At 54.4% G+C, this 12,243-nt stretch overlaps 1 protein-coding gene across 1 annotated transcript; it reads left to right on the forward strand.

Annotated features, from left to right (window-relative positions):
- The first annotated feature begins 340 nt into the window (after positions 1-340).
- LOC135286322 (class I histocompatibility antigen, F10 alpha chain-like) lies at positions 341-6,999 on the forward strand. The gene is made up of 8 exons (XM_064399435.1): positions 341-407; positions 2,558-2,821; positions 4,736-5,011; positions 5,448-5,720; positions 5,805-5,912; positions 6,011-6,046; positions 6,166-6,198; positions 6,701-6,999. Exons 1-8 carry the CDS (start codon positions 341-343, stop codon positions 6,712-6,714), a joined length of 1,071 nt encoding a protein of 356 aa, XP_064255505.1. The 3' UTR covers positions 6,715-6,999.
- Positions 7,000-12,243: the final 5,244 nt, after the last annotated feature.

Below are 12,243 nucleotides of genomic sequence, written 5' to 3' on the forward strand. Positions count from 1 at the left end.
GTCCCCCCAGTTCTCCACTCCCGGCGCTTTCTTTAGGGGGTCCCAGGTGGTTCTCAGAGGGCTCCAGGGCGGTCGCAGGGGGATCCAGAGGGATCCAGAGGGATTCTCCGGAATTCCCCCGTCCCCTCCCCTCCCCGCCCTCCTCGGTTATTTTCGCTTCCGCGTCCCAACCTGGGAGACCGGGATCTGCCCGGCGACTTGTGACGTCACTGGCAGATCGGGCTGCCATTGGCGGACAGTAAACAGCGGGGCCAATGGCGAGGCCGGAGGCGGCTCTGGGGGCAGGGCCAGGGCAGGGGCGGGGCCAGGGCTGTGGGCGGGGCCGCAGCGGAGCAGCGCCATGGCTGCAGCGCTGGGTCTGGGGCTGCTCCTGGGGCTCCTGGGGGACCCGGGGGGCGCGACCAAAGGTGAGTGGGAACCCCGAAACCGGGAAACCCCTGAACCGCAATTCCTGGGCACCGGAACCTCCTTAAACCCCCTTTTTGGGTCCTTTGATCTGCCTCAATCCCCTTCTGCAGCTCTGGGACACCCCTGTACCTCCTCATCTGGCACCGAGATCCCCTGAACCCCCATTTCTGGTCACCAGGACCTCCCTGAACCGCAATTCCCGGGCACCAGGACCCCCCTGAACTTCACTTTCTGGTCACCAGGAACCCTCTAAATCTCTTTTCTTGGGGAGGGGAACCCCCCTGAACCCCCATTTTGGGTCCTGTGACCCCTATCAATCCCCTTCCCCAGCACCGGCACCCCCCTGTACCCCCTTATCTGGCACCGGGACCCCCCTGAACTGCAATTCCTGGGCACTGGGACCCCCTGAACTTCCTTTTCTGACAACCAGAACCCCCTAAACGTCCATTCTCTGGCAGGGGCACCCCACATACCCCTTTTTTGAGTCCTGTGACCCCCCCCTCAATCCCCTTCCCCAGCACCTGGACCCCCCTATAGCCCCCTATACCCCCTCATCTGGCACCGGGACCCCCATGGTGCAGGGAAACCCCTCCAAACCGCCATTCCCGGGCATCAGGATCCACAGAATCTCCATTCCTGAGCACGGGCAGGAGTGCCCATTTCTGGACACCGGGACCCCCCTGTACCCCCTTCTCCAGCACTGGGACCCCCCTGAACCCCCATTTCCCGGCACTGGCACTCAACTGAACCCCGAATTCTGGGAAGAGAACACCCTGAATCCCCATCCCTGGGTAGGGAAACCTCCCTGAACCCCCATTCCTGAGCACGGGGACCCCGTGACGGTTCATTTCCTGGCAGCGGGACCCCCCTGCACCCTCTAATCTGGCACTGGGACCCACCGGATCTCCCATTCCTGGGGATCAGGATCCCTTTGAACCCTGAAACGTGGCACGGGAACCCCCCTGAACCCCCATTCCTGGGCACCGGGACCCCTCTGCACCCCCTTATCCAGGACTGGGATGTCCCCGAACCCCCATCAGTGCTCTGGGACCCCGCTGCCCCCCCTCATTTCCCAGACCTTTGGACCCCCCAGATCTCCCAACTTTCCGTGTCCCCCCCATTTTCCACTCCTGTTGCTTCACAAAACAGGATCCTAGGGGTCCCAGGGGGTCTCAGCGAGGATCCAGAGGGATCCAGCTGAATTCCCTGGAGTTCCCCTTTTCCCCGTCTCGCTTTCGCGTCTCCCAGGCTGCGTCCCCAGGACCCGCCCGCCTCTCCCAGCCCCAGGCCCCCCTTTCCAGGAGCCAGGGACCCCCTGGAGCCCCATTCCTGCCTTTGCCAGCTCCCAGACCCCACTTCCCTCAACACCAGGGACCCCTGGACCCCCTTTGGTGGGCACAGGGACCCCCTGGATCCCCCATCCCGCCTCTCCCAGTCCCTTCCTTGAGCCTTGGACCCTTCCCAGCTCTCCCCGTTCCCGTTCCTGCTTCTTGGATGCCCCCAGACCCCTGAGTCTCTGCATCCCCCCAGTTCTCCACCCCCTGCTCATCCTGCAGGGGGGTCTCAGGGGGTCCGGGAGGGTCCCTGGGGGGATTCTGGGCACTGGGACTCCCCTGAATTTTCATTCTGGGCACTGAGACCTCCCTGCAGCCCCTTATCCAGTACCAATCCCCCCCTGCACCCCCTTTCCTCTTCATCCTGCCTTCCCCAGTCCCCACACTCCCTTTTTCCTTATCCCTGAGACCCCTTGGACCCCCATTTTTGCTTTTCTCATCCCCTAGCTCCCCCTTTCCTTTGCATCAAGGACCACTGAGCCCTCCATTCCAGCCATCCCAGGTCTCCCCACCTTGTGATCCCTCTTTCCTTGGCACTGGGGACCCCTGGACTCCCTTTCCTGGGCACAGGGATCCCCTGGAACCCCCATTCCACCTTTCCCAGTCCCATCCCCTTCCATAACCCTGGAGTCCCCTGAGCCCCCATTCCTGGACACCAGGACCCCCTGCAGGCCCTTTCCTGTCCACCCCACCTCTCCCACCCTGCACGCCCTTTCCTTGGCCCCAGGATCCCCCAACCCCTTCCCAGCTCTCCCAGTTCCCCTTTCATTGATCCGTGACCCCCTCAACCCCCCCAAATCTCTGTGTCCCCCCAGTTCTCCACTCCCTGCGTTACCTGCACGTGGCGGTGTCAGAGCCCAGCCTGGGGGTCCCCCAGTACATGGTCATTGGGTACCTGGATGGGATCCCCTTCACGCGCTACGACAGCGAGCGGGGCCGGAAAGTGCCACTGACGCAGTGGATAAAGGATGGAGTTGAGCAGGAATATTGGGACAGGGGGACCCAGACCAATGTGAGGAGCCAGCACATCGATGCCAGGAGCCTGGAGACACTGCGGGAGCGGTACAACCAGAGCGTGGGTGAGTGGGGGGATCTGGGGGGCTGGGATGGGGATCCATGGGGCTGGATGGGATCTGTGGGGCTGGGATGGGAACTGTAGGTCTCATGTGTGCATTCACAGGGCTCCAAGGGGCTAAAATGGGAATCCATTAGGTTGGGATAGAATATCTTGTGATCCAAGGGGCTGGGATGGGATCTGTGGGGCTGGGTTGGGATTCCTGGGGTTGGGATGTGGATCCATGGGGCTGGGATGGGAACTGTGGGGCTGGAATAGGAACGGTAGGTCTCCACTGTGGATTCACAGGGCTCCAAGGGGGTGAAATGAGGGTCCATTAGGCTGAGATGGAATAGCTTATGATCCATGGGCTGGGATGGGATCTGTGGGGCTGGGATGGGATCTATAGGTTTCAGGTGTGCATTCACAGGGCTCCAAGGTACTGAAAATGAGGATCCATTAGGTTGGGATGGGAGAGCTTGTTATCCACAGGGCTGGGATGGGATCTGTGGGGTTGGGTTGGGATCCATGGGGTTGGGATGTGGATCCATGAGGCTGGGATGGGGATCTGTGGGGCTGGAATAGGAACGGTAGGTTTCCACTGTGGATTCACAGGGCTCCAAGGGGGTGAAATGAGGGTCCATTAGGCTGAGATGGAATAGCTTATGATCCATGGGCTGGGATGGGATCTGTGGGGCTGGGATGGGATCTATAGGTTTCAGGTGTGCATTCACAGGGCTCCAAGGTGCTGAAAATGAGGATCCATTAGGTTGGGATGGAAGAGCTTGTTATCCATGGGGCTGGGATGGGATCTGTGGGGACAGGTTAGGATCCATGGGGTTGGGATGTGGATCCATGGGGCTGGAATGGGATCTGTGGGGCTGGGATGGGATCTATAGGTCTCCAAAGTGGATTCACAGTGCTCCAAGGGGCTGAAATGGGGATCTGTTAGGCTGGGATGGGATATTCTGTGATCCACAGGTTTGGATGTGGATCCACGGGGCTGGGATGGGATCTGTGGGGCTGGAATGGCATCTGTAGGGCTGGAATAGGATCTGTAGGGCTGGGGTGAGGATCCATAGGTTTGGGATGGGAACTGTAGGTCTCAGGTGTGCATTCACAGGGTTCCAAGGGGCTGGAACAGGGATCCATTAGGTTGGGATGGGATATCTTGTGATCCATTGGCTTAGGATTGGATGTGTGGGGACAGGTTGGGATCCATGGGGTTGGGATGTGGATCTGTGGGGCTGGGATGGGATCTTTAGGTCCCAGGTGTGGACTCACAGGGTTCCAAGGGGCTGAAATGAGAATTCATTTGGCTGGGATGGGATAACTTTTGATCCATGGGGCTGGGATGGGATCTGTGGGGCTGGAATGGGATCCATGGGGCAGGGATGGAATCTGGGGGCCGGGGATGGGAACTGTAGGGCTGGGGTGAGGATCCATTAGGCTGGAATTGGAACTGTTGGACTCAGGTGTGCATTCACAGGGCTCCAAGGGGATGAAATGGGGATCTGTTAGGCTGGGATGGGATATTCTGTGATCCACAGGCTGGGATGTGGATCCGTGGGGCTGGAATCTGATCTGTGGGGCTGGGATTTGGTCCATGCAGCTGGGATAGGATCTGTGGGGCTGGGGTGGGAACTACAGAGTTAAGATGGGGATCCATGGGGTTAGGAAGGGGATCCATAGGGTGGGATGGGATCTGTGGGGCAGGGATGGGATCTGTAGGTCTGGGGCGAGGATCCATGGGGCTGGGATGGGATCTGTGGGGCTGGGTTGGGATCCCTGGGGTTGGGATGTGAATCCACAGGGTTCCAAGGGGCTGGGATGAGGCTCTATGGGCCTCCATCAGACTCTGGGGCTCCATGGGGCTGGAATGGGGCTCTGTGGGGCTGGGACACAATTCCATGGGTCTCTGTGGGTGCAATCCCCCCAGGTCTCCACACATGGCTGTGGCTTTATGGCTGTGACCTCCTGTCCGACGGGAGCGTCCGTGGATCGAGTCGGTATGGCTACGACGGGCGGGATTTCATCTCCTTTGACCTGGAATCTGGGAGATTCGTGGCGGCCGACAGCGCTGCTGAGATCACCAGGAGGCGCTGGGAACAGGAAGGGACCGTGGCTGAGAGGCGGACGAATTACCTGAAGCACATCTGCCCAGAATGGCTCCGGAAATACGTCGGGTACGGGCAGAAGGAGCTGGAGCGCAAAGGTGGGAGCAGAATTCCTGTGGGAATTTGGGATTTGGGAATGGAGGACTTGGGAACACCGTAATTCCAGTGGGAATTCCATGGGAATTCCTGTGGGAATTTGGGATTTGAGAATGGAGGACTTGGGAACCCTGTAATTCCAGTGGGAATTCCATGGGTAGATCTCGCCCTCATCCCATTCCATTGGGAATTCCATGGGTACTTCTCACTCTCATCCCATTCCTTTAGGAGTTCCATAGTAAGATTTCATTCCCATCCCATTCCCATGGAATTCCATGGGCAGATCTCATCTCCATCCCATTCCAGTGGGAATTCCATGGGTAGAGCTCACATAGAGCTCACCCCAATCGCATTCCTAGGGAATTCCATGGGTAGAGCACACTCTAGTCCCATTCCCATGGAACTCTATGCATGAATTCCCCCATTATCCCATTCCAGAGCCCCCTGATGTCCATGTGTCCGGAAAAGAGGAACACGGGACGCTGATCCTGTCCTGCCACGCGTACGGATTCTACCCCAGCACCATCGCAGTCAGCTGGATGAAGGGGGATGATACCTTGGATCAGGGGCCGGAGTGGGGCGGGATCGTTCCCAACAGCGACGGCACCTTCCACACCTGGGCCAGGATCGAGGCGCTGCCGGAGGAGCGGGAGCTGTACCGGTGCAGGGTGGAGCATCCTGGAATGCTGGAGCCCGGGATCTTCGCTTGGGGTGAGGCTGGGAGTGTGGGAATTGGGAATTTGGAATTCCCAAATGGGGATTCCTCTCCCCCTCCTCACTATCCTGTTTTCCCAGAGCCGACATCTGGCGGGAATCTCACCGTGGTGGTCGCTGTGTCCGTCATCGCTGCCATCCTCATCCTCACCGTCCTCATCGGATTCGCTGTCTGGAGGCTCCAGTCTGGTAACACACGGGATGGGGGTCGGGAAGGGGCACGGATCCACCCGGTGCCATTCTGGGAATCCTGTGCCACCAACGCTGATCCCACTTTGTTTCCACAGGGAGGAGGGACAGGAAAGGCTACAACCCGGCAGCCGGTGAGTTCCAGTGGTGGATCTAGCTCTGGATCCCCTCTGTGCAGATTCCAGGATGGATCCTGGGGTTAATCCCTGTGTGTGATCTGTGCTGGAATCTCATGGATCTTCTCTTTCTGCAGGAAAGGACGTGGGAACCAACGGCTTGAGCACAGGTACAAAGCAGGATCGAGGTGGGATTCCAGAGGGGGATCAGGGCAGGATGGACAGACTGGGATCAGGGAGGGATTCCGGATCAGGGCAGGGTCCAGAGCAGGATCAGGTGGAATTGTAGAGTGGGATTTGAGCTGGATGCTGGAGTGAGATCAGTTGGGATGCATGGAGCAGGACTGGTGTGGGATGGATGGAGTGGGAGCAGGGAGGGATTCTAGACAAGAATCAGGTGGGATGGAATGGAGCAGGATCAGGTTGGGATTCCAGAGAAGGATTGGGGCAGGATGGATGGGGTGAAATAGGTTGGGATGGATGGAGCAAGGTTGGGGCAGAGTGGGTGGAGTGGGATCAGGTGGGATGGATGGAGCAGGATTGCAGCGGGATTGGGGTGGGGTCAGGTGGGATTCTGGAGCAGCTCCTGCTCTCCATGGACTTCAGCCAGGTCTATCCTGTGGAATGGGGACAGGGACAGGGTGACACTGTGACCCTCTCTCATCCCGACAGGAATCACCGCCTGAGTGATCCATGGAGCTGGATCCAGCCCCTTCCCTCTTCCCAGGAAAGCTGAGAGCTGCCAGCAGAGCTCATCCCGCTGCTCTCACCCACAGCTCTTGCTAATGGATCAGAGCTCATCCTACTGCTCCCACCCACCCCACAGCTCTTGCTAACGGATCAGTTTCCTGTTTTCCAATGTTTTAAAGGCAAGAACCACAGATATTCTCAATGCTTCACTTCTGGTGTGAAATTATCCTCCTTGGGCAATAAATCCTGCTTTGGGCAATAAATTCAGGTTCCCTCCTCCAGTGTCTGGCAGTTTATCTCTGGGAGCCAGGAATGGGAATGGGGTCACTGGCACAGAGATGGAGACACTGGGAGCAGGATGAGGACACCAGGACTGGGATGGGGACACCAGGAGCAGGATGGGAATATCAGGAGCTGGATTGGGACAGCAGGAGCAGGATGGGGACACCAGGAGCAGGATGGGGACACCAGGACTGGGATGGGGACACCAGGAGCTGGATGAGAACACAAGGAGCTGGATTGGGACACCAGGGGCAGGATGGGGACTTGCCAGCCACACCCTGCTCCTCCCCTGGGATTCATTTCCCGCTCCGTGCCCCATGTCCGAGGTGTCCCCAGGAGGGTTTGGCTGCGTTGGGCTCCTGGAGGGGAAGTGCGATGGGGGCAGGGGTCAGGCCAGGCCTTGTTGTCCCCAGTGGTCCTTGAGTGTCCCAAAATCAGGGCTCAGGATCTTGTAGGGGTTCCCTGGCCATGACCACAGCCATGACATGAGAATGAGATGGCCGTGAGAGTGACCATGAGTGACACAACCCTGAGATGACTATGACCATGGGATGACCACAACTGTGACCATGACCATGAGATGACCATGACACAACCACAACCCTGACCATGAGATGGTTTGGACCAAGGGATGACTATGGGTTGGCCATAGCACAACCACGGCCTTGAGGTGACCCTGACGTGATTGTGGCCATGAGATGACCATGAAGTGACAATGACATGATTATGAGATGACCATTACAATGAGATGACCATGACCATGAGCTGATGGTGATCAGGAAATGACCATGACCATGAGATGGCCATTACCATGAGATGACCATAAAATCATGACAATGGGATGACCTTGAGGTGACTATGACACCACCATGGCCATGAAATGATGAAGGCCTTGAGATGACCATGACTGTGACCATGACATGATCTTGACCAAGAGGTGACCATGAGATGACCACAACATACCATGGCTCTGTGGTGATCAGGACCATGAAATGATCATGGCACAACCATGGCTGTGAGACAGTTGTGACCATGAGGTGACTGTGAGATGACCATGAGATGACCATGACCTTAAGATGATGATGATGATGATAACTGTGAGAAATAAGAAAAGCCTTACAGAATAAGGACCTTTTCCACTTTTGTTCAATCCTGTTCACTTCTGTTCACCTAAAGACACTCTGGGAAGGTTCAGCTGCAGGTCGATGGCCAGAGAGTGGGTTGGTGGTCACCTCGTGTGTGAGGCAGGGATTGGCTGGGGAGATTCATAGACACCACACGATCAGAGAGCTGATTGGGTAAAGGGACATGTCAGTAGCAACACTGCAGCAACAGGCAGCCAATGTGTGCTTAATTCAGTAACGTTTGGGTCAAGTTTAAAGTATAAAAAGGTTCAGTTGGTTACAATAAACAATCTTCTTGGAGCAAGCAAGGAGGTCCATGTGTCCTTGTTCCCCATTGCTATGCATGACCATGAGATGGCCATAACAATGACTCAGCTATGATCCTGACATGACCATGGTATGATTGTGGCTATGAGCTCACCATGAGATGACCGTGTGATGACCATGACTGTGACCATGGCCATGAGATGATCATGACCGTGAGAGGACTGTGACCGTCAGATGACCGTGACACAGCCATGAGCATAAGATGGTGACCATGAGAGGACCATGAACATGAGATGATTGTGATCAGGAGACAACTGTAAACATGAGATGATGGTGATCAGGAGATGACCATGACATGACTGGCCATGAGATGACCATGAGATGACCATGACCATATCATGACCATGAGCATTTCATGACCATGACAAAGCCATAACATGATCAAGGTCATGAGGTGACCATGACTTAACCATGGCCACGGGGTTATAAAGACCCCATGAGATGAGCTCATGATGAGCTTTTGCTCATCATGAGATGAGCAAGAGATGACCATGGCCATGATACAATAATGACCACCAGATGACCATAACAATGAGACAACCATGACCATGTGATGATTGTGACCATGAGATGGCCATGAGCTGACCATGATGTGATTGGGAACATCAGATGAGCATAACAATGACTGAGGATGAGATGATGACTATCAGGAAATGACCATGTGTCTTGGTTTGACCCAGAAGTGAGTTTTTGGAAAAGTCGTGGTCAAACCAATCAGTGGCCAGATTTGAAATTGGCACTTGTGGTGGCCACTGAGGTTTGGATACGCCTCTGAGAACCCACAGGGGTTAAAAGCAGGAAATTCCCAGAGAACTTCTGCTTTGGGAATCCAGCGTTGGTGAGTGGAGTCTGAACCTCTCCCCTGCCCAGCTGCGTCTGGGTGGGGCAGGGGAGGCCATGCGGCCTGTGGGAGGAGGCCAGAGCCCTGCAAGCTGCAGGGGTGGAGGAGACCTGGGATGTTTGGGCAGCCCCCCCGGAGAGAGTGATAGAGACTGTGCTGGCAGCTCAGCTGGCCAGAAGCGGGGGATGCGGCAGCTGTGGGAGTCCTGGGCAGGCAGAAGGGAAGATTTTAACCCCTTTGTAGACTAATGGAAACCTTACAAATACTGAATCCTCCTGAATCAGGATGAGGAGAGAGATGAGAGATGAAATGGGCAAGCGTGAGAAAAGCTGGAAGAGGAGAGAAGAATCCTAGATGGGAAGAGATGATGGAGTGGCCTTGGGCTGGACTCTTTCTTGTATAGCCATGGACAGACCCGTGTTTTTTCCCTGTGACCCAGAGACTGCATTTAGGGGGAGGCAATGCCTTGGAGTCAAGAGTGAAGCAGCGGTGTGAACAGAGACGGCTGAGGAGGGTGTGGGATGCTCTCTGTCTCCACGGAGAGGACGATCTCTGTTCATGAGGCCCCTCGGCCCCAGGGGGTAAATTTGGGGGGGACTGGTGTCCCAAAGTTGAGAGGTGAAACAGTGGCGAGAACAAAGATGGGTGAGAAGGGTGTGAGATGCCCTCTGTCTTCAGAGAGGGTTTGAGATCTCTGTTCATGAGGCCCCTCGGCCCCAAGGGGTGAAATTTGGGGGGGATTGGTGTCCTGAAGTTGAGAGACTGCTGCTTCTGGAAATGGGTGGAGCATCTTTAAATGGGGATCCCTAAAAGCAGTCCTGGCCCAGCTCCAGTGGTGAGAGCACTGGACATGGCAGGGGAGAAGTCATGAGGGCCGATGTTCTCTGGGCAGGGCCATGGGTGACACGGAAACACAAGAGGTTTTAATTGTGTTTCCAGGGGAAGCCTATAGTGCAAGGGGGGACTCCTCTCTGCCTGATGGATTTGAGGGTTGATTATTTGAGGGGTGATAATGGACTGAAAGTTGATTATGTGAGAGATGGTGACAGGGTGGAAATCTATGGTGTGATTTCATTCTGTGGAGAAAATGGAGGGGGGAGGAAGAATGTATTTGGAGGGTTTTCATTCTTAGCTTTGTGTGTGTTCCTTTTTAGATATTGTAATGAATAAAGTGTTGTGTTTTTCCCTCCATCCCCAAGTGAGAGCCTGCTTTGTTCTGTTTCCGGGTCACATCTCACAGTAACCATTTTGGACCTTTCATGGGGGCCCTGGCACTGTGCCAGGGTCAAACCATGACACTATGACCAGGTGAAGGTCATGAGAAGGCTGATCATGGGATAACCATGACCACGACCCAACCACAGCTGAGAGATGACCATGACAAGATTGTGGCAAATGAATTGAATGTGAGATCACCATGAAATGACCGTGACCATACAATCACCATGAACGTGACCATGACACAACCATGACCATGGGATGACCATACAATGAGATAACCATGACTGTGAGTTGACCATGAGCATGTGATCATCGTGACCAAGAGATGACCAGGAGATGATCACAACACACCATGGCCACGTGTGATCATGATCATGAGGTGACTGTGAGATGACCATTACAGTGAGATATCCATGAGCATGATGATGGTCATCAGGAAATTACCATCACCCTGAGGTGGTCATGAGATGACTGTGACCATGAGATGATTGTGACCATGACATGACCACAATGCAGCCGTGGCCGTGTGGTGATCAAGGCCATGAGATCACCACGACTGTGACCATAATACAACCACAACCATGAAATGATCAAGATCATGACAAGATTTTGACCATTAGTTGACCAAGAAATAACCATGACACAATCACAGATGTAAGTTGACCATGATGTGATTGTGGCCATGAGTTGACCATGAGGCAACAATGAGATGACCATGACATGACTGTGAGCATTTGATAACTGTGACCAAAAGATGAGCATGAAGTGACCACAACACATCATGGCCATGTGGTGACCAAGATCATGAGATAATCGTGAGATGACCACAACCATGACATGATTATAACCATGAGATGATCATTGCAGTGAGATGACCATGACCATGGAAGAACCATGACTGTGACACAACCACAGCTTTGATGATGTGATTGTGGCCATGATATGACTATGAGGTGACCAAGAAATGACCATGAAATGACCATGAAATGACCATGAAACCATTATGGCCAAAGTGATCCAGACCATGAGATGACCTTGACCATGCAATGACACAACCATGACCTTGAGATGACCATGAGGTGACCATGAGATGACCATTACAGTGAGATGTCAATAAGCATGAGATAATCGTGATTGGGAGATGACCAAGACCATGAGATGACCATGCAATGACCATGACACAACCATGAGCATGAGATGATTGAGATTAGCAGATGACCACAATACGACCATGGCTATGAAATGATTGAGGCTACAGGGTGACCACAACCATGAGATAATGGTGATAAACAGATTATTATGAACATTAGATGACCATGACAATAACCATGATATGAACTTGGCAGAACTATGACCATGACCGTGAGATAATGGTGATCAGGAATGAGATGACAATTATGGTGAGTTGACCATGAGCATGAGATGATGGTGATCAGGGAATGACCATGACTGTCATGTTGACACCATGACCAAGATGAAGACATAACTACGACTGTGAGATGACCATGAGCATAAGACATTGAGACCAAGAGATGACCATGAGATGACCATGACTACGACCTTGAGATGACCATGACACAACCATGGCCATGAGGACAAGAAATGTCCATGACTGGGACCATGACATAACAATGACTGTGACATGACCATGGCCACGAGGCATTGTGACCAAGAAATCACCACGACATGACCATGACCATAACGTGATCTTGACCATGAGATGACCATGA

This window comes from Passer domesticus, chromosome 26, assembly GCF_036417665.1.
Source record: "Passer domesticus isolate bPasDom1 chromosome 26, bPasDom1.hap1, whole genome shotgun sequence".
In the NCBI taxonomy this organism is placed as follows: Eukaryota; Metazoa; Chordata; class Aves; order Passeriformes; family Passeridae; genus Passer; species Passer domesticus.

Coding starts and splice junctions, on each gene's coding strand:
- LOC135286322 (XM_064399435.1), top strand. CDS start 341: ATGGCTGCAGCGCTGGGTCTGGGGCTGCTCCTGGGGCTCCTGGGGGAC. Junction 2,822..4,735: donor GCGGTACAACCAGAGCGTGG/GTGAGTGGGGGG, acceptor CAATCCCCCCAG/GTCTCCACACATGGCTGTGG. Junction 5,721..5,804: donor GCCCGGGATCTTCGCTTGGG/GTGAGGCTGGGA, acceptor CTGTTTTCCCAG/AGCCGACATCTGGCGGGAAT.